General features: G+C 34.5%; 1 protein-coding gene across 3 annotated transcripts in view; it reads left to right on the top strand.

The window, feature by feature from the left end:
• The window catches only part of FNBP1L (formin binding protein 1 like), a 99145-nt gene extending 77039 nt beyond the window's left edge, over positions 1-22106 (top strand). Inside the window, exons 8-16 of one of the 3 annotated variants that reach the window (XM_073896286.1) lie at positions 1184-1330; positions 3475-3678; positions 5079-5237; positions 9800-9814; positions 12323-12432; positions 14959-15091; positions 15456-15550; positions 17408-17556; positions 19360-21457. In XM_073896286.1, the coding sequence (XP_073752387.1) occupies positions 1184-1330; positions 3475-3678; positions 5079-5237; positions 9800-9814; positions 12323-12432; positions 14959-15091; positions 15456-15550; positions 17408-17556; positions 19360-19538 (1191 nt within the window). In that variant the 3' untranslated portion in view covers positions 19539-21457. Of the gene's footprint in view, positions 1-1183; positions 1331-3474; positions 3679-5078; positions 5238-9799; positions 9815-12322; positions 12433-14958; positions 15092-15455; positions 15551-17407; positions 17557-19359 lie in introns of all 3 variants that reach the window. The other 2 variants (XM_073896285.1, XM_025872219.2) reach the window with 2 other exon arrangements.
• Positions 22107-22469: the final 363 nt, after the last annotated feature.

Below are 22469 nucleotides of genomic sequence, written 5' to 3'. Positions count from 1 at the left end.
TGGTGTTCTAAGTAGTTTCTGGGAGAGCAGAGCTTATATGGAAAGAGTTGTGAGCCCAAATACATTTTCTTTTTCTTTTTCTTTTTAAGCAAATTAGCAGTACAAAGGGAGCATAGTTTGAGGTGGTGGCCTAGAGTGGGTATCGTATTCCAGTCATTTAATCCAGAGTATCTAGCCTGCCAGTCCTCACTCTGGGTGCTTTTCTAGGCTCTCCAGCTAAGCCTTCATGTTCTGGGGAGATCTTAACTTGGGAGATCAACCACTTTCTGTGTTTGGGGGGGCTTGATCCTTTTGTTTGGACCTTGCTATGGAGCAGTCTTGCCATTTTGTAATGCTGGGAGCAGTTCCTTTGTGAAAATGTGGGTGTCAAACCCACAGGCTTCGGGAAGTAATTAGAGAGGAAAAACTGGTATGAAGGCTATGGGAGTTTGGGGATTTGAACAGTGTAGCTACTTCCTAGGAGGAAGAAAGGCTTAGTAGTATTGGCAAATATTAAGTGTCAAAAATGCCATTAAGTTACTGGCTTCACTTGTCACAGTATAATTCTTAGTGGCATATGTTAGTGAATTTTTGAATTGTGGGAATTCCATTATATGTACCATTTTCACCATATAGCTTCCTGTTTTTCATCTTGTGTCCCCAATCCTTTAACAGTCACTCTGAGCTGTAGACTGACTGGTAGGTCTGAGTACCTGTTGGTATTCAGTCAGCTGTGGATCCTTAGTCCAGCCAGATCTTACCAAAGTCGTCTGAACTAACTTAAGGGCTTAGAAGTCTTTAGATTTATATATGCTATAGACCAGTTGCTTTAAAGGGGTGGGGGGGAAGGCATCAGAATTCTCTTTTCAAGTGCAGCTTTTCCTGGACACGTAGACAACTGCTCTGACTGAAGAATGAAAGGTGGAGGTGGTAAGGGGTAGGGAGCTGGTAGCCTGTTAGGGGGTGCCTTTAGAATACTTGAAAACCAGTGTCACTTGGTTTTAAGATGGGCTAAAAGGTTGGATTTTTTTTTCTCTTGTTGTATGACAAGTCTCAAGTTTTAAGTATTGTAAGTCTGTAGCACTGAAAAGGTACTAACAACAGTGTAACTATTTCTGTAGAATCCTTAATTTGGAGGCAGGTTTTGCTTCAGCATGAAAAGAAAATTCAGTATTCCCTTTTTAAAAAAATTTCTGATTATTAGCAACTACAAGAAATGGATGAACGAAGGACTATTAAACTCAGTGAGTGTTACAGAGGATTTGCAGACTCAGAACGCAAAGTTATTCCTATCATTTCAAAATGTTTGGAAGGAATGATTCTCGCCGCAAAATCAGTTGATGAAAGAAGAGTAAGTGCTATATAATTACATTTGAATAAATGTATTTGGTTTACGTATGCAGCTGGAGTTGGTGAAATGAATTGGGAAAGGGGTGAAGTAGTTGATGAATAGCTGATTCTAAATTATATTCTGTAGAAGTCTGGCAGTAGATTGGATTCCTTTGGGCTTTTTTTTTTTTTTTAAGATTTTATTTATTTATTTGACAGAGAGAGACACAGCGAGAGAGGGAACACAAGCAGGGGGAGTGGGAGAGGGAGAAACAGGCTTCCCACGGAGCAGGGAGCCCGATGCAGGGCTCGATCCCAGGACCCTGGGACCATGACCTGAGCTGAAGGCAGATGCTCAACGATTGAGCCACCCCGGCGCCCCTCCTTTGGGCCTTAAAGACCATTCTAAACACTAAAATTCTAGTTGTTCTGAAGGAAAAGAGTTCTAATCCTTCTCCCCTCACTAAATTTTCAATTCTGTTCCAAGAGTATAACATAACCTGTGAACTGTGGGTTACAAACTGTATTATATTCTTACTCTCGTGAAAGTTAAGAGAAAGATCTAGAGTTACTGTAAGAATTGCTTTTAATATATGACTTGGCACTTGAAGCATGGGTAGTGTATGGAATAATGGCCCATGGGAAAAAGGAAGAAGGGCGTCATGAGTAGAAGGAACAGCACAGCCCTGCTCCCCTTGAGGAAGAATATCCAGTCACATTCTGTCTTGATTAAGGTCTAGCAAGACTCTTGTACCTGGTCATTTTTCAGTAAATGTTGATAGAGTGACCAGAACGGATGGTTGGCAGAAACGGAGATTATGAGGAAAGAACAAGAGAAGAGAACCAGTGTTTGGGGAGTACCAAATATTTACCATATATTTTAGTCTTCATAGCAAGTTGGTATTATATTAATTAGCATCCTTCCTGTAATAACACATAGAATTCTAACTTAAATTTTAAAAATAAAAGGATTTTTGGGGTGCCTGCATGGCTCAATTGGTTAAGTGTCAGACTGTTGGTTTCGCTCAAGGCTCAGGTCATGATCTTGGGGTCCTGGGATCAAGCCCCGGACCCCTGGCTCTGTGCTTAGTGGGGAGTCTGCTTGAAGATTCTCTTACTCTCCCCCTCCCCCCACTCACCAGCTTCCCCCCCCGCAAAATAAATAAATCTTTAAAAAAAAATAAAAGGACTTTTGGGTTCTTTAATTGGGAATTCAGAAATCACATTTATATTTCAGTATGGCTGGATGCAAGATTACAAATATAGTTATGTCCCTTCTCCTTTCTCATTCTTACCCTTTAGTGAGTGATTGGTAGGGGTGGCATTAAGGACAAAACTGAGCTGTGACTTATGGATAACTTTTAACTAAATGACAGGCAAAATGCACAATTAACAGAAATAGGCAATAAAAAAGTAGTTAGGGATCGGGTTGGGAGGAGTTTGTAGAGATAAAGTATTCTGTTTGAAAATAATGAGCTTAAGGTGTCAGTAGCTAACGTTGGGATAGTGGTAGGTATGTCCAAAGACAATATACAGTAGTTAAGTGAGTTTTAAAGTTTTAGGGAAATCATACTGAACTTTTAATTTTTTAAGTTGCCTTTTGTATTTAATACTGTGTGTGAGATCTTTCTCTTTTGCTTGGTTAACATTCCCGAGTATGTGTTTAAGATATTTTGTTTATCCTTTCCCCTTTTGGATGAATGAAAGCGTTTGTACTTGTTTCTTACTCTCTTTTACAATTAGGTGTCTTTTCCCCTGTTCCAAAGATCATCTTTGGAGATATCCTGTAAGCAAAAAGCCCTTTTCTTTTGAAACTTCTTAGAATTTCTACATGAGAATAACCTCTTCTTGTATTCCTTTCATCAGTTAGATCTTACTTATCCTTGTCCTCAGATGAATTTCAGTGGGTTGAAGCTATGAAATAAAAACATTCATGAATATTACAAATTAATAATGGGTTAATTTGATTATAAATTAGTATCTTTATTGGGATTAAAATATTTAAGGTTTATTACTAATCCACAGGGACAAATTATTCACTTTAAACCTTTAATGATAACTATAGGATTATTTCCTTTAAATATTTGTATTCTTGAATAAAGTTTTAAAAGCTGATGGTATTAAAAATAAATGAAATGGTTTTAAAAACATGTTTCATATGTGTAGGACTCTCAAATGGTAGTAGACTCCTTCAAGTCTGGATTTGAACCTCCAGGAGACTTCCCATTTGAAGATTACAGTCAGCATATTTATAGAACCATTTCTGATGGGACTATCAGTGCATCCAAACAGGAAAGTGGGAAGACGGATGCCAAAACCACAGTAGGAAAGGCCAAGGGCAAGTTGTGGCTCTTTGGAAAAAAGCCAAAGGTAAAAGTCATAAAATTCTTCTATGCTAATAATTTTGTTTTAGTGTGTCATTTAAATCAATGTAGGTGTTGATTGGATAATGGCTTACTATTAATAGAGAATAAGCATTTTTATTTGAATGATTCAGTTAACTTTTCACTTATTAGAAACTGTTTTGTATCTTAATAGTAAAAATTATTTCTGGATTTAACATTTGAACACCACTTGATAAGTAAAAATATTAAATAGTTGTTAATATCTCTTGAATTGTATGCTTTTGAAATTTCACTTGTTTGTAGTTTCCAATCAGAATTTCTAAGGAATCATTATGATCTAACTATAAGACCACTATAATTGCAGTTTCTCTATTAGAATGAATGGTTGACTATAGCAATAATAAATGTCACATTAGGTCTTACAGGTTATACCAGTAAGGTTATTTTTATCATTCATGTGAATATTTAATGGGAAGGGCTCAATGTTTGTGGTTATTTGAAGTTTAAAAAGTCTCTAGTTTACTAAAAGATCCTCACTCTTGTTGGAATCCTTTTTTTGATGTGTTGTATATGTTAGATAAGTCTAGCTCAGCAGATGAGCAAATGGAAAAGATGAGTGCTTAATCTTAACCAATTTAGTGATTATAACAGTGTCTATCTAGTTTGAGAATAGATATGTACTTTTAATCTGATATGCTCTATTAAAGTACACATTGTAATTCATTTTTCTGTGCTTGACATAAGAATGTAGATAAATTTAACTCAAATTATAATATACCTATAAATATCTTTAGAAGTGCACTTAGAATTAACTCAAGCATTATTCATGCTTTTAATAATATTTTCCAGGCGAGGAGTTGAGAGGTGAGACTTTTAAAGTAGATAGGAGAGCTTAGAAAAACAAGGACTACTCAGTTTTTTTAAAAAAATGAGGTGTAATGAAGATAAAATAGAAACAGTCTGAGAGAAAAACCACAAACGTAATGAAATTTGTCTATTTGTGATAATCAGTTGCAATTTTAATATTTTAGTAGACATTACCTGTTTAGATAACTTTACCTGTAGCTGCCACCTTTATCTCTGCCAAGTACAGGTTAAGTATAACCAGTTAGGTAGTGCTAATATTCTAGAAACCAGAAGAGAATTTTTTTATGTAGGTCATATTGCTCTCTCTAACATTATAATTTGTGTACTCTATATTTTTAATGTCAGCTTGTAAAAAGTGATCAAATGAAATGGTGCATTTTTAAAAGTAAATTTGACTTTTAAAATGACAGTTTTGGCAAAACTATGTTAATTCTCTTATTTTTATAGAAAACTTTGAGATTTATTTTGTGAAAAGTGTGTTGCCAAAAATAGAATTTTCATTTAGGAAAAAACTATGCACATTTGGCTTATTGATTCCTTTCTTTATTTCCATATTAGCCACAGTCCCCACCCTTAACCCCTACTAGTTTATTCACATCCAGTACTCCTAATGGGTCCCAGTTTCTCACATTCTCCATTGAGCCCGTGCATTATTGTATGAATGAAATAAAAACAGGGAAGCCCAGAATTCCTTCTTTCAGAAGCCTCAAAAGAGGGGTAAGTTTAATAATGGGTTAAAATGCATGATGGCCTATTGTGTGTGTAGTGTGGCTTTAATACTCTCCACCCTCATTATAAGGCTCTCTCCTGTAAATACGTAGATTAAAAACACCACAGAATTAAGTATAGATGCCCTCAAGTTAAAAATAACTCCTCTTTATAACATTTGAAATGCTCAACCATAAAAGAATGGTATTATAAAGAGGGTGCTGGGTACAATCATATTAGCTATTTTTTTTGTTTATGTGAAATCATATGTCCACCATTGTCTTGTAATGTATTTACATTTTTAAGACTTTCAGTAATTTGTCACTGGAGTTACTCATGTAATAATTTGTCACTAATAATGACTTCTGCCAATTTATATTTTGTTGACAATAAAAAAAATCAAGTTCAATTTTAATTGCCCTACTTTTAGAAGTATAAAAACAGTTTCCAGTAGTTAAAGAATTAAAGATAGGCATGTTAAATATCAGGATTGTAGATCAAAGTAAGATAATACATCAGTAGGTATTTTGTAAATTAAAAAGCCTATAAAATACTAGATATTGAGTAATGTTTACATGGAATTTGTGTTCTTGAACTAAAACAAAAGTATTTTTTATCAGAATTTTTCCTTTTAAAAAAAAATTGGCCAGCCTTTGATGTTTACTTAAAACTAAAGATATTCTCTGCAAATGAAAAATTTTAGAATAGTAAAAAGCAAATATTAAACCATTTTTTAGCAACAGCTGATTATACTACTGATAAATATTAGCGTTATTCCATTATGTTAGTAAAATTAATTTCTCTTATGTTTGAATTTAAGGTTGTGCTTGTAATATTCATAGCTCATAATTTAGATATATTTATGAAACTTGAGCATTTGTTTGGACATATGAAAAACAGGTTTGAAAGCTCACAGGTGAGAACTCGAGTCTATCAATGCCATAAAAAATCTAATCATTATGGTGACATACTGTAGTTGGGCTCACTGTTGTTCTTGCTGCTCACTCTTCCCGCACTGTCCCTCCTCCTCCCTCCCTGTCTTCCTTCTTTCTTTTTCATGCCTTCTCTTTCCTTCTCTGTCTAGCCTGTCTGGTTTTATTACATTTTGTAGCCTTTTCTACAAATTGCTTTAGTTGAGTTTCTCTTTTGGCCACATGTAGAACAAGATATATTTGTTTAGGGCAAGATTACATTATTCTCTGCATTTTCATTAAAACAATATGACAAACCGAAGTGATGTCAGTAATGCAGCAGACATGTTCTAGTGTATGGTGTCCCTTTTTGGACTTCCTTTTTTCCTATAATGTCATGAACATTTTTACATCCATCTTACCTAATTCTGTGTGAATGATAACATAGGAAATTAATGATATTCTGAAAAGTCGCTAGAAATAAGTCTGTATTATATTTACAAGCACTTATAGGTACCTGTGTTCATTTTTAAAAGCCCTTAACACTTGTTTGAAGGACTTTTAAGAAATCATATTTGGGATTTCTGTTGCTTGAATTATGAGGGTAGAATTCTCATCTTTATTCTCAATGATTTAGACTTAATTAAATACTATGTGCTACATAAATCATGAAAAATTACTATTTATAGCTATAGTTTTGTAATTGTGTATGTATCTTACACACTGAGTCTACCAGACCCAGTTACAGTAATCTACACGGTAAAGTTACAGAGAGATGAAATAAATGTAGTTCTGTGAAAAAAAGTTAAGTTAAAACTGTGAGCCCTGGAGAGAGAATTTTAAATATGTGACATCTTCATTCTTACTGAATAAGTTTATAGGTGAAATTTTATAAACTGTAGAACTTAAAAAGTATCTGCTTAGTCATTATTTGTCTTATTTACACTTACTGCTTTAATTTTAAACATTAGTTGTTCGGGGGCGGGGGGCAGTTCCAGAAGGCCAAAGTCTTCCTCCTCTTGTTATTAGTTATCATACCAAAGGAAAAAAGTAATATGCAAGGTAGAAAATATGACAGATAAATTGATTATAGGGGATTAGAGGAAATAGCAGAAAAGCATGTTTATTACAACCTTGGCTTTGAGAAATTTTTCATTTTGATTGGTATTTGGTAGTTTATCAGATTCTATTTCAGAATTAACCTGTAGAGATATTTTTCTGTCACTGAAGAATTTTCTCAATGTAGGAAAATCCAAAAAGAAGAGAAGCTTTAAGAGGCCAGATTTTTTTAAAACATGGATTTACAAGTCAGTCCGTTAAGCTTACAAAATAAGTCTTAAGGTTTCTTAAAGCTGATGAGTTGTACTGTTCAGATCAGAAACTCTTGCTTTGAACTATGTTTGCTACATTGTTTTCCTAAATACCTACTTTTGGCTTTTCTAAGAAGTTATAATTTCTTTTTCTTTCCTTTTTTTTTTTTTTTAAAAGAAACCTAGTATGTATAGTTCCTAATATTTTTAAGGATATGAGAAATGTTATATTGGGCTGATGTTTTTGACCAGTGGAATTTACTGAGGGCTGGTGGTGTATAATTTCCTTCTGTGACATCAGGATCTAACCATTAAGGGGTATTTGGTGCACACCTAAAATTAACTACTTCATACAGAAACAAATAATTTTACTCTATAACTGTTTCATTTGAGATTCTGCGTAATACTTTTTTGGGGGAAAGATTTATCTAGCAATAGTAAGTCCATGTTTTCTGTCTAAATTATTCATGGTCTGAAAAACCAGGAGTCATATTTGTAAGCTTTTATTTGTTCAGGATACAGTTATCAGGATTTTCCTGTCTTTAAATGAAATACATCTAATAATTGTAATTGCTTGATTTCCTGTTTAGTTCCTTTGTGTATTTATTAAGGTGTGGGGGTATGTGAAATATTCTAGTTACAGGTACGTGATAATTGTTTATGAGAGTCAGATATTTATGCATTGAACATGAATTACTTAAAAAATATTTTAATATATTTCTAATATTTTTACAAAGAACTTGAGTTTTTTGTATCCCCAAATCTACCGTTATTGAACTATAAATTAATTTTCTAATTGGAAACTAGATTAAAAACTGAAACATTTGATACTTCAGTTATAATCATCTTAATGTTTTCTTTAAAATATAGAAACTGGAAAATAATTTTTATTTCACTTAGAAATTTAGCTGGGGAAAATTATAAAAGATAAATTCAAATACTTCACATATTTTGTTTCTTGTGCTCTGTATAATTTTGTATTAGTAACATTAAAGAAGATCGTGAATATCTTTTAAAAATTTAATCCTTTTAATCTTTTTATCAGGAATTTTGTTATACCAAAATAAGTTGTGGTTTTGTTCCCTGAAACTACTGACAGTCTAAAGAATGTTAAGCTTAATTTGGAAAGATAATGGATAGTAAATGTCATCTTTCTTATCATCATAACCATCAATATATATAGCTAATTCATTGGAGATAAGGGGTAGATATTTTTGTCAGTTATTTATTAAAGTTCAAATTTTTTATGTGAAATTCTACCTGACATCCCCCCCACCTTCTCTAAAACATCACGATTTAGAAAATAGGAAAAAATAAGTTTTAGAGGTTGCAAACCAAACACAGTGAATGTGAAGATTAACTTTGTAAAGCTGTATTGCATATTATGGGTCTCAAGGGGTGTGTCTGTGTGTGCGTGTGTGTGCATAAGCGTGCACATGTGTGCACACATGTGTTTACTGGGGATGCTTGATAGATGCGATGTCAGTTGCAGAGCCCTGCTAACCCACGTAATGTGGGTTATATATACTAGTGGTATATATACTGTATGAGAGCACTCTGGCTATGTCATTTCATATTTTCAGAAAGAAATTTTATCCAGTTTTCTAAAAATTGGCATTATATTTTTAGTGTTGCTTATTGAGCATATGGATTTCAGAATAAAATTTGAAAAATAGAAGCTCTTTCTTCAAAACAACATTCACCCCATATAGTTGTGTCTATTAGGAAATACATATGGGAAACTTGGATCTGTGTGACTCGTTTATTATTTTGATAATGTAATTTTCTTAAAAAAAAAAAACAACAAAAACCTTAAAACTAAAGTAGAAATGTTACCTTTATCTACCCTTGACATATTTAAATTCAAAATAGTATTTTGAACTATAAAAATTCCTGTGATGGTGTTTTGTTTAATGCATTGGGAAGAGCCTTTCATTTTTTAATACTTCATATAAGATTTCTTTTAAATGGCTCATATTAGATCTTTATATTCAGCTCTTCAAATATTAGTATTTTGAGAATAAAGAGCTAAGTGAATCCACTTAAGGAAAAAATTATCTTTTAAAGAAAATAAATGCTTACTGATCAAATGATTTCTATTTACTTTTGAGTTTTAGTTGCATTTAGAAAATATCTGCCCATTATCATCAGTGTATTTTTTTTTTTTGCAAGTAATTTACTTTCCCCAAAATGTGCTTAAAATTGTTTTTCTGGCATAATTGTTTGGATTGTGAAATGTTCATGATTTATTTTAATACTATAAAAAAAAGTATAAGTTATTGCATCTTCTGTATTATGATTTCATGTGAATAATTTACCATTTCTTTCTGTTTTCCATTGAACTATTCAGTGGTCGGTGAAGATGGTAAGCCTTATGTGCTGATCTATATACTGTGCCAACATTAAATAATTTCAAAACATTGTGTTTTTTTTAATTCAAAATAAGTGGTAAGGTACAACCCCACATTTTCACCTTGTATGCGTCTTTTCTTTTTATAATTTATTCCATAGTCCAATATATGCCAGTACTTCTTGATGTCATAAAATTAAAAAATAATGTGATTAACTGTAATCAACCCATTAAGTTCTTAAATGTTACTGAGTGGAGTCTTTGTCATGTTACAGAGCATAAAATTATAGTTAATCATTATTTTTAAAAGTTACATGATAGAACAAAAGTTCCTATTTTTACAGAATGAAAATTAAAAGTGATTTTTCTTAACATCTTTTAAAAAGATTGTATAAATTTTTATTCGTAGTTTACCACAAGAATCATTAGATTTTCAAAACAGAAAGAAAATTTCCTACTAATTTCATTAGAGAGTCAGTGCTTTCTTCTGTACTACTGAATGGGAATAAAAGCACATATAACCTAAATATTTATGTGTGTGTGTGTGTGTGTGTGTGTGTGTGTATGTGTACATGCACGCGTTGTATGTGTGTGATGGTCCTTTATACATTTCAACACACTAATGGAACTACATTGTGAAGGCCTAACCCCCAAATCTTTGGGTGCTTGCATAGTTTCTTATTTTTGGAAAATAGACCACTCTCTTTCAGACCACTTTTTTCAGACTTGCAGCCTAGCCTTTTAGAAATTAATTCCCTTGTAGTAGGAAAAGTTGTTAAATGCCTCAGAGTCTTTATATCCATAGGAAGTAGAGTGTTTAGTTCCCATAATCTGTAAAAGAGCAGGTTATAATGTCAAAATGGGATATCAGAAATGCCTAGGTATCCACTGTTAATAAATTTGAAAACAAGGTTTAATTAGAGATAAGTGGAAATCTGGAAGGTTTACTTATAGATAATTATGAGTTTATTGTAATACTACCAAAAAGCACATTGAAATATATTTCTTCAATAAATCGTTTTTCAGAATTTTAAGTATTTTTAAAAATATAAATTATGAAGTTTTGTCTTTGGCACATATATAATAGTTTTCAAAACCTGTACCTGAAATTAGATTAAATCTGACAACTTACATTAGTAATTGACCACTAAATTCCAGTCAGAATCAGGAAATTCTGCCATTCATTTATTTAGGTCAGATTTAGTTGATTGACAGATTTTTATTTCTGCTACCTGGTAGATTACAAAACAAAAGCCACTTAGACAAGATGCCCTACTTTATTTAAGGCAAGCTTGTTAAATATCCATAATGTGTAGGCCACTTGGGGAAAATTCTGGAGATTCTATTAATTAAATGTTACCTTTGGTCATGACTCTATCCTAAAAGTGAGTTTTTTAGAAGTCAGGGAAGCATTTTATAGATGGCGAAATAAAGCTACTTCACATATGTTATAGGCATAAGTGGCCCAAAGAGCAAAGATGTGTTTCATTTCAAAAATACTTGAAAAATTGAACTGGCATATTCCTAAAATCACTAAAAGAAAAATGTCATCAGTTTTTGGAGTGTATAAAACTTAATGTAAATATGGGTTTATAGTAAATGGAATCAGTAGTTGCTAATATTGGCTCTGTTGTGTAAGCTCTAATAAGATAAATAAGAGTGACATGATTAACATTTAAGATGAGAAAGACATAATTTGAATCAGAAGTTTACATCTAAATACTAGTACTTCTTCTTAAATGATAGTTTCTTGACTATTAAAACATTAAAAATTTTTCAAACATTAAGCATTCCTAAAGAAGGATCCCATCTTTTTTTGGATTATATCTTTCTTTCAGGAATAACGGAGGAATGTTAATAGGTTGTACAAAAGGATAATTGAAAATAAACTCCTTATTAGAATAATTTCTTACATTTCACACAGTGGATAGTTCTACCTTTTGTTTTTTAATAATCACGTAATGTTTTGGTTCTAAAGAGTGGCTTAATAATGTAATCATTGGAAGACTATGCAATATTAAACCATATTTCACCAATTAGATTATCTTCATGAGGTAAGTTGCTTATTTGTATAAACTTTCCATATTTGCAATCAACATTTGCAATATTTGATTTGGCAATGTGATGTTATCTATAAAACAATAATTTGTATAGGTGAGAAATGTTATGTGTTTCCATTTTGTTGTTGTTGCTGTAAGAAGGTTCATATGTATTTATTTTAACTGCCAAGACCTGAAAATAATGTGATAGTGGTCATTACCAGTTTTCTTTATCGGGTTATATTTTTACCTGTTCTTTTTCATGATTTTATAAACTGACTGGAATTCGAGCTCTTTCTTCCATACAGTTGTTTTAATTAACATACATACATATCTGTTTAGATTTTTTCGTAAAAAAAGTTGTTTGGGGGCTAATTTGAAATTAAACTTAAAATTGATATGTATTTTTATTTTATAGTGGGTGTATTTAAAAAATAAAATTTCCTGAAGATGTCTTTTATAATGATTTAGATTCCCTTTTCAGGGCCCAGCACTAGAAGATTTCAGTCATCTGCCACCAGAACAGAGACGTAAAAAGCTGCAGCAGCGTATCGATGAACTTAACAGAGAACTACAAAAAGAATCAGACCAAAAGTATTTTTCCATTATCTTTTCTACCATATTATTCCTTAAGGGGTCAACTTTGAATAATGTGTTTAAATGTGATGTATAAAAGGTTTAAAAATCACATATCCTAATTGACATATCTTTTGAGGGAAAAACTCCTAAACTTTGAAAAATTTTATGGTTGCCATATCACAGATCAAAATGAAATGTTAGTTTCTTAGGTTGCAGATTACCTGTTGGATGCCAATAGTCTATGCTTTCCCTAATATTATAAAATAGTTTGATGATTCATTATCAAGAATAGTTTCACCAGCACTAACCATCTCTTATACTTTGATCCATTTCATTTTGCTCCGATATATAAATTGAGTTCAATAGAAACCTAAAGCTATAATTATTTTGTTTGCAGCAAATGTGTTGGCAAACAATACTTGATTACTTATAGCATTGGTTCATAGCTGTAATTTTTTTCAATTTTTTTTTAAAGATTTTATTTATTCAACAGATAGCACAAGTAGGCAGAGTGGCAGGGAGAGGGAGAAGCAGGCTCTCTGATGAGCAGGGAGCCAGACGTGGGGCTCGATCCCAGGACCCCAGGATCATGACCTGAGCGTAAGGCTGCTGCTTAACCGACTGAGCCACCCAGGCGCCCCAATTTTTTTCAATTTTATAGAAGTTTCCTTTAGTTCAATTTTGTTTTCATGAACAGATAGTTATGAATAAAGGGTTATTCGAGTGAATCGGTGCCCTACTATCTGATTTTTATACTGAAGATAAAATTGGAGCTTAAACTGTAGCATGAGTGATTGAAGGTTTTTTAGGGGGGTTGTTTTTGTTTTTTTGCAGCTCAGGCAGTTTTATTCCAGATTTAGTGTTTTTTCTTGTTATTGAAGTATAGTTGACACACAGTGTCACTTTAGTTTCAGGTGTAGAAGTGATTCAAGTTTTGATCTTAAGAGTTTTACATCAGGTATGATAGGATGCTTAATCATAAATATTGTAATATAGTCGATTCTCATTATTTGTAGTAGTTCTATAAAGTCACTGTGAACACTGATTTAGTGAAAACTAAAATGGAAAATACAGGTCTAGGCTCCATTTAGCCTCTGGTCACATTTTCATCAACTGATCGATTATAACCTTGTTTTTTTTTTTTTTTTTTTTTTAAGATTTTATTTATTTGAGAGAGAGTGAGTGGGGGGAGGGGGTACAGAGGGAGAGGGAGAGAGGAATCTCAAGCAGATTCCCGGCTGAGCATGGAGCCCAACACAGGGCTTGATCTGAGGACCCTGATCATGACCTGAGCTGAAATCAGGAGTCGGTTGCTTAACCCACTGAGCCACACAGGTGCCCAGATTATAACCTTGTTTTATGTGTGTTTCTGTTTGAAGACACATAATTTAATATATACTGTTGATTTATTAACTTTGAACTCAAGACCAATAGCACTGTAACTCATGTGTGAACAAAGCCTATCTAACCACATATATTTTCTCCATAAGGCACCTCACAGCCTTCTTGCACTTGGAAACACTAGACAATACTTCAGTACACTTAAGGGCTTATTTTAGAAAGAAAAATCAACAAAGAGCACAAAATTTAAAAAAATATGGCAGTAGACGGACCACAGAAAGGATACTTGTTCAGGGTATCTAGAACTTAGGAAGAAAGAAGACTGGAGATATTTGAGTATCCCCTGAAGATAGTAAGAGTCAATTATATCTCAATAAAACTAGAAAAAAAAACAAGAAGAAATCATTTTCAAAAACGAGTGTAGGATGAGGTGAGAAGAAACCTTTGTCATTTTATGTAACACACAAAGTTTGAACAGAGGTAGAGAAGGACCCAGGGAAGGAGATGAGACAGTAGAGGTGAGAAGGGAAAAGAAAATGTAACCTTCAGGAATTAAGAGGGACAAGAATATTAAGAGTGTTAGTCAATAATGTCAGATGTTAGAGGGAGTCACAGAGTGCTGATTGAGGTATAACCAGCAGTGATATAAGAGAAATGAAGAGGAGATGAATGAGCTGTGAGAGGGGCAAGTGAAAGATGGCATTCCTATTTCTAGCATGGTTGAGTGGGAGGACAAAGATGCTATGATTTAAGGTGAGGCACACTGGGGAATGTATGGCTACATGGGGACATAATGATTTGATTTGGGACATGAATTTAAGAATATTGAGGAATATTCTTCCAGGCCTTGATTAAACCTATATATAAAAAGGCACATGTAATATATATATACATACACACACAATATACATATATACAGTATATATACTCTATGTATAAAATCTCATAAATGAGAAGCAAGAAATGAGAAATCTATTATTCCAAATATTTTAAAAAACTCCATAAATTCCTAACTCTATACACATTACCATCTTTATGCAGATTATCTTTAAGCAGGTTTACGTTTGATTAAATTTAAAGAGAGAGCACTCTTTTAAGATTAGCTTACGTGAGAGTCCCCAAAATCAAATGAAACTCTTATATCTGGGAATTCCTATATGAAGTGAATATTTAATTCTGTGACTTCTTTTCCATTTCCAGAGAAGCACTCAACAAAATGAAAGATGTGTATGAGAAAAATCCACAAATGGGGGATCCAGGGAGTTTGCAGCCTAAATTAGCGGAGACCATGAATAACATTGACCGCCTGCGAATGGAAATCCACAAAAATGAGGTATATTTATTGTTTTGCAGTTGTCTAAGGTAAAATCATTTTTATAAGCTTCATTATGATAGATTGGTTTTTGCTACAAGTTCATCTTCAAATTTTTATTTAATTTTAGGGTTTATGATCTGAAAGGAATCATTATGGTATATCTTTAGAATTAGTTCCTCATTCAAGTTTTTCTTAATTAAAACTGTAAAATTAAACATGCTTTTCTTACCAGCTGTAAAGTTGCTCATTGATCAAACTGGAATAAATGTTTCCCTTCTCCAAGAATTATATAATTATAAAAACTTAGAGCACATTTTAAATGTAGACTATCTCGGGAGCTTTTAGAAATATTGAGCTCAGTTTTACTTATTTTTTTCCTAAGGCTTGGCTCTCTGAAGTTGAAGGCAAAACAGGTGGGAGAGGAGACAGAAGACATAGCAGTGACATAAATCATCTTGTAACACAGGGACGAGAAAGGTTACTTTTTGCATTTTATTTGTATTTCTTCTTTTCCCTCAAATTTTTCTCACCCTTTTGTCCTAACAATTCTTCCCTGATTTAGCAGGTTTGGCTTTTAATAACATTAGTCTTCTGAACCTAAATGGTTTTTCTGTTTCCTTAAGTAGCTACAGGTAAAATATGAAATTTCCTATTTGCTGGTCTGTTCTAGATTGTCATGCATCCAGAAACAGGGGTCGGAACAGAAAATTCATGGAGCTACAGTCTGGAGGCATAGGCTCTTCCGACCTGGGAAGATTCCAAGGTTTAGATGGAGTTGGGTGGCTTACGCCACGGAAAAGTTTAACTGTTAAGTTGCACAAAGTTTTGTGAAGGAAAAAAGAAATCTGTATTGTTAGTTTGAATCAGAGCTTCCAAAGGGCATTTTGCTAAGTTTCCATGTTTTCATACCATTTATGACATTTCCCCCTCTGTGTATATGTCTTTCCCCCTCCCCCACTAATATCTAACAAATTAGGATTCTCCTTAGAGAGAATTTGAGAGATCTAGTATCAAATCTTGGTTTACTACTTAATTACAGTATAATTTGAACAAGTTCATTTTTAATCTGAGTCTCAGTTTCTTAAAATATAAAGTAGAGATTAAAATACCTATCATACAGGGTTATTAGTAATAAATGAAATAATGTACATAATCACCGCATAGTAAAATACCTGGGAATAGTACGTGCTTGACAAATACTAGTTCTTCCTTCTTTTATGTTACCACTTTTTGAAAGAGTACTTATCTTTAGTATGTCAAGAGGTACTCACAAATATACTGCTTTTTTGTTACTAGGAAAAACCTAGATTAAAGTAATCTAATCTCTGGTTTGTGTTATCTAAGAACATGGCTTCCAGGCGTACTGAAAGTGCTTTTAATTTCTAATCATACAGATTTTCCTATTTTATACAGTCATTTGATTCTTCAGCAAAATTATTAACATTTTTCTCTTTAAGAAAATTTTAAGGAAATCGATACCTTTGGATTACCTGCTCTTTTGAATTTTCTGAGTTTTACTAACTTCCTTGTTAGCATGGTTAATTGGGAGTTAACTTTATTAGGAGTCTTTTTGCTTTCAGTGACAGGATAAATACTCATACTGGCTTAAACTAAAAAGGGATTTTATTGGCTTGCTTTAGGGAGAGCTTGATCTAGGAACTTAGAACTATTTCTCTCCACCTCACAGTTCTGCCTTCCACTGTGTTGGCTTCATTTGAAGACTTCATGTGATGGTCTTCCAAAGTTCTGGGCTCATATATCTCCAGGTTCAAGTCCAGTGGAGAAGGCAGGGAGGGAGCTTCTCTTCAGTCCCTAAGGAAAAGTCTCCGTGGGTCTATTCTACCTGATTGGTTATAAGCCTATCGTGAACTGTTCACTCTGGCCATACAAGTGCTGTGCTGAGACGGGCCCTCTGGAGCCAGGACACGGCTCTGCCTGAAGCCTGGGAACTGAACATGGGTGTGGGTGGGTCCCCCATAGAATTTTAGGGTTTTTTTGCCAGAAGAGGAGGTGATAATTCCGGGATGATGAAAGACAAGTGTCCCCTACATTTCTCCCATTTTATCTCTGGGCCCAGTGGTACTGAGACATATTTATTGAATGCATGCCATATGGCTAGAACATTGTAATTTTTTAATTTCAGGAAATTCAACAAAGAAGTATTTTGTATTACCAGCAATTTATGTATGTCCATCATGATTTAAGAAAATAAAGGCTTAATCTGGAACTGTGTCATTGATATTTAGTTGTCTGTATTGATCCTGAGGAGTTCAACTTGGGAAAAATTTCCCATGTTTGTGATACTTGATGAGGTATACTTTTTATGTTTTATAGTCCTGAGGGAAGTTACACTGATGATGCAAACCAAGAAGTCCGTGGGCCACCCCAACAACATGGGCACCACAATGAGTTTGATGATGAATTTGAAGACGACGATCCTTTGCCTGCTATTGGACACTGCAAAGCGATCTACCCTTTTGATGGTGTGATTTTTTGTATTTGATAAAACTGGTTCCTTAAAGTCTACCATTGAATCATGTACTTTAGTGTCCTTAGTTATATAATTCATTGTCAGCAAATTGTAATCCCAGCTCATTAGTATGAATATTTTTGTTTTAACTATATTGCAAATAGAGGTTTTTCTTCTGTACATGACACTGAAAGAAAATTACTTGTGTTATCAACATCCTAGTACAGATTTTAATTGTCAACTTTGGTCGATACAGAATTTAATTTCCCCCAGAGATCTTACTAATACTACATGTACTCATCACAATTGAAGCAGCTTGAGCATAGCGCAACCTAGGAAGTGGAAAGCTAGTAGATGCCACTTTAAGCTCTTCCTTGTAACTTGCTGTCATTGAGAGAGAGGTACAAGGCACATGGCATAACTGAATGTCCCTACTGTATCTGTACTCTGTAGGCCATATTTTCAAGTGAGAGGAGAGAATGTGTCACTTCTGACTACACCATCCTTCTGCTGTGATGGTTGGAGAACAGTCCCTGTGAGGGAAGGAAGACATTGTGGTTCTCTCTCGGAGATATTTTGTTGCCCTTCCCTCTCTTGGACTGTGAAAAATTCTTTTCCTCAATTCACAGAGGAGCAGAGTAATACTTTCATAAACCATTTGTTATAAAATGGTATATGGTTTAAGGTCCTTCCCCACCCATCCATTGTATTAGTTTTTTTATTTTTTAAGATTTTATTTATTTGACAGAGACACAGTGAGAGAGGGAACACAAGCAGGCAGAGTGGGAGAGGGAGAAGCAGGCTTCCCGTGGAGCAGTGAGCCCAATGCAGGGCTCGATCCCAGGACCCTGAGATCATGACCTGAGCTGAAGGCAGACACGCAATGACTGAGCCACCCAGGCGCCCCCATTGTATTGGTTTTAAAGTTGAGTAAAGGGGCGCCTGGGTGGCTTGGTCGGTTGGGCGTCTGCCTTCGGCTCAGGTCATCGAGCCCTGAGTCAGGCTCCATACTCAGTGGGGAGCCTGCTTCTCCTCCTCCCTCTGTCTCCCAGCTCATGCTCTTGCTTTCACTCTCCATCTCAAATAAATAAATAAAATCTTTAAAAAAAAATAAAGTTGAGTAAAGCTTTTAGTTACTCCTCATTCTGTGAAAATAGTATTAAATAAGATCTTGCAATAATGTTACCTAGAGAATTTAGGGTATGTTAAATGAAGATTCATTTGTGAAAACTGTTAGTGCTAATTGGGTTGGAAGTAGTTGGCAGTGGAGAAGAAAGAGAGCCCTGAGTCTGATGATATTTTGAAGAAAGTTCGTGCTTTGTGGCTGTGACTATTCTGCCTCCACCATCACCAGAGTTGGATCTGTGTTTTTCTCTGTTCCCTCTCCAAACTATATTCTTTTTTCTTCCCACCCTCCCACAGTCAGTAATATTTTCCTGATCCACACCTCATGAATTTTTTAGATAGCAATGCACTCAAATTTGGGAAAGGATTTGGAGTAGTGAAATAAGAGTATCCTGTGAAATCATATAATGTCATTGTAGCTCAGATACTTCATCTGTTACATGGCGGGGGGGGGGTGATATTAATGCCAGTTTCCCAGGGTTATTGTGCATTTCCAGTGACATAATGTATGTGAAAGTGTTGGATAAACTACAAAAGCATTATAGAGCTGTTGCTAATGAGAGTCAGTGGGCTCTTGGTTCTAGGTACATTGAAATCTAGTAGGGTATCGTGTCCTTTTGTGTGTTGTATTTGTAACTTTTATTTGAAATTATCACTTAATTATGCTTGTGCTATTAAAACTCTCACTTAGGACATAATGAAGGTACCCTGGCAATGAAAGAAGGTGAAGTTCTATACATTATTGAGGAAGACAAAGGTGATGGATGGACAAGAGCTCGGAGACAGAACGGTGAAGAAGGCTACGTCCCCACATCATACATAGATGTAACTCTAGAGAAAAATAGTAAAGGTGCAGTAACTTACATCTAAACTAACCAGGCAGCTTTGTGACGTGTATAACAAAACGGAAACACATTCAACGGGTGGGAAAACATAAGAAAACTTAGAGGCATCCAAGATAGATTGTTCACTATGTGAGCTGAGTGTAGGCTCGATTTTAAAGATGTGAATATTACCACAAGAAACTGTTCTCGTGATGTTTTACCATTTGAGTGACGTCGGTGTGAAGCTTAATTGATGCCTTTTGCTTTATGTCCTGCTTAAGTCTCTGTGAAAGATTTGTGTTTTTCTGCCTTATAAGTCCTAGAATTTGGCCTTTTGGGCAGGAATCCAGATATAGGAAGCCCTCCTCCCCCAACACACTCTTTGCTCCAGAAAATGCAGTGACTGTAAGTGAATTCAAATAAGGAAAACTGCTCTGAAAGCTAACTCCCAAAAGAGTGGTTTGGCCTAGGAGTTTGAATTTTTGTAGCTACAGTTTCCAGGAAGAAAAGTAATAGTTGGCTAATTGAAAAAAATAAATACATTCATTTTAATTTTTCTCCCTATTCTTGGCTTTGGTTTCTTAAAGGAAGAAAACCCCTTGAACACAAATCTATTTTAGTAGTAAGCTAATTAAGAGACCTGTAAAAAAAATCAACCTGGTCTAGCTCTTATGTGAATAAAATGGTTTTCTTTTGAGACCTGAAAATATTTTCATCTAGTGTACTAATTGTTTTCAGTAACATACAGACTTCCTTCCAGGTTAACACTTGTATTTTTTCATCTTGAAAATGTCTTTTGGAAATACGACTTTCGTGATGATTTAGCATTTAGCAATTATACATAGGAAAATAGATTCTAAAAGAGGAAATCTTGAGTGGAAGGAAAGTACTGGCAAATTTTACTTTGAAAAGAAAAAACTTTTTTGACTGGGTTGCAGGACTATATCTGTACCATTGTTTAGGACATTTCCTCATTTTAGCTCAATCGTCAAGATTTTTTTCCAATTAATTTCAACAAGCATTTCTTGGAAAATACTGTATAATAAAGGATTGTGCAGTGCTGGTCATGTGGGGAAGTAAAGTGAAGAAGCAATTAAGAGACTGGTCCTTAATTTTGCTCATGTCCAGATTTTTCTGGTGTTTTCACATAGCTGACTATTAAAATGATTTTAGACATTTGGGACAGACACTTTGAACTGAACACCCCTTTTGGTCTTACCAAAGGTCTTCAGTAATTGTTCTTTTCTTTTTCCTCCTGGACTACAGGTTCCTGAAGAGGGTTTCTGAGGAAATGGGCAAGATGTTGAAGGAGGTTACATGCAGCTGCTTTTAGGGGGAGGGTATTAGAGTTGTCAGGCTCAAACAGAGTGAGAGAAGCAAGTTGCATGAGTGCATGCAGACATCTTTTTTTTTTTTTTTTTTTTTACTAACTTCATTATCATTTCCATACATTGTTTTAAAGAATCATTGTAATACCAATCCTTAAATTCCTCATTCACAATTATTCACATAAAGGGAAAAAAGCCAAAAATGGCTAACTTTTTTTCCATTTCTTTTACTGATGTTTAAATCAAAAAGAATGCAGAGCTACCATGAAATTTGTCTTACATTGGCTGTCCCAGCAGGACTGTCTATACCAGCTCTGTTGTAATTGGCTTTTAGACCTGTTGTCTGTCAGAACCCTTGCCATTTGTCAGTGTCTGCCTGCGCCACCTCTGTGCTTGCTTAACATCCTGTTGCATGTCTAGAGCGATTGGGCTAGAGTTTGCAGGCATGTCTTTATAATCCCTTGTTCTCGTCAAAGTCTTTGTTTTGTTTTACATTTGTAGTGCGAGTTACTTTGTCAGACATCTCCAGCACTAATGTTTCCATCCTAGTATTCGTGTACGCTGCTATAACTTGCCCACTGCAAACATTCCAGTTTTGGCATTATGAAGAAGTAGTTTGTGAACCTGAAGTATTTATGATAAGAAAAAGAAAACATCTCTGCTCTAGCCTACAGCCCAGTTGAAAGAACTCTGAACCTGATACATCTTCACCTCAGTCTGAGAAGAATCTATAGTCAGCACTGAAATCCTGGCATAATAAACACACAAGATACTCACCACCTCAAGACAAAGGACTGTTGTCAGAAGTCAGCTGCTTCCATTCAAATGCTGCCTTAAACTAGAGTGCCTAAATCTGTCGATTGCCAACACTACCACTACAGTATCCCACAAAGGGCTTTATGTGTCAGCTCAGTGCGACCTCCTTTAACTCGGCAGCGCTGTTGCGGATGCCGATGTAGCCTTGGTAGGTGGCTTTTAGAGCTCTACCATGTTTGATGGTGCATCTTCAAATTTATGCATCAAGCTAAAGACATATCCAAGTCCATTTTACTTTACTCAGTGTTTTTATGAAGAAGTTTTATGGACCCCCCCCCATTGTTTTAATTTGGGGTGACCGTGTTCTTATTTGATTATTAAAACGATAGTCTGTTTCCAAGTGATGGCTTTTGTTTGAACCAGATAAAATTTAGTGAAACTTTGTAATGATCTCTGTGCACTTTTACTTGTAAAATGGAAATTTCTGTATGTTTATACTTGTAAATATAATTGTCATTACTGCCCCTGTTGCTCATGTTGTCCTGCCTCGCATTTGTGATTCTGTTAATGACTTGTATCTTAACTAATTTCTTAGTGGTGTTTAATAGGAGATGGGCATGGGTTCGGGGGGGGGGGTAGGTATTTGTACCACAGAAGCTTCATTAATTTTGTTTGTTACTGTTTTGAGGGAAGAAGGAATGTGAAATGGTGTGTGTATTATTGAATTTTAAGCAATATTTTAGAAGCTGTGCGACTGCTTTAATAATTTTTTCCCCAGTGTTATTTGAATTGTACTACCAGTTATACTAAAGCTGAATGACAATTGTGTGAAAGTTAATGCCTTCATAAGATCAAGTACACCCGTTACACAGCTGACATGTAGTGTATTACCT

Source organism: Callorhinus ursinus, unplaced genomic scaffold, assembly GCF_003265705.2.
Source record: "Callorhinus ursinus isolate GAN/ISIS: 27379988/994484 unplaced genomic scaffold, GSC_fseal_2.0 scaffold9, whole genome shotgun sequence".
NCBI classification, from domain to species: domain Eukaryota; kingdom Metazoa; phylum Chordata; class Mammalia; order Carnivora; family Otariidae; genus Callorhinus; species Callorhinus ursinus.
This window is presented reverse-complemented; position numbering and strand designations above follow the sequence as displayed.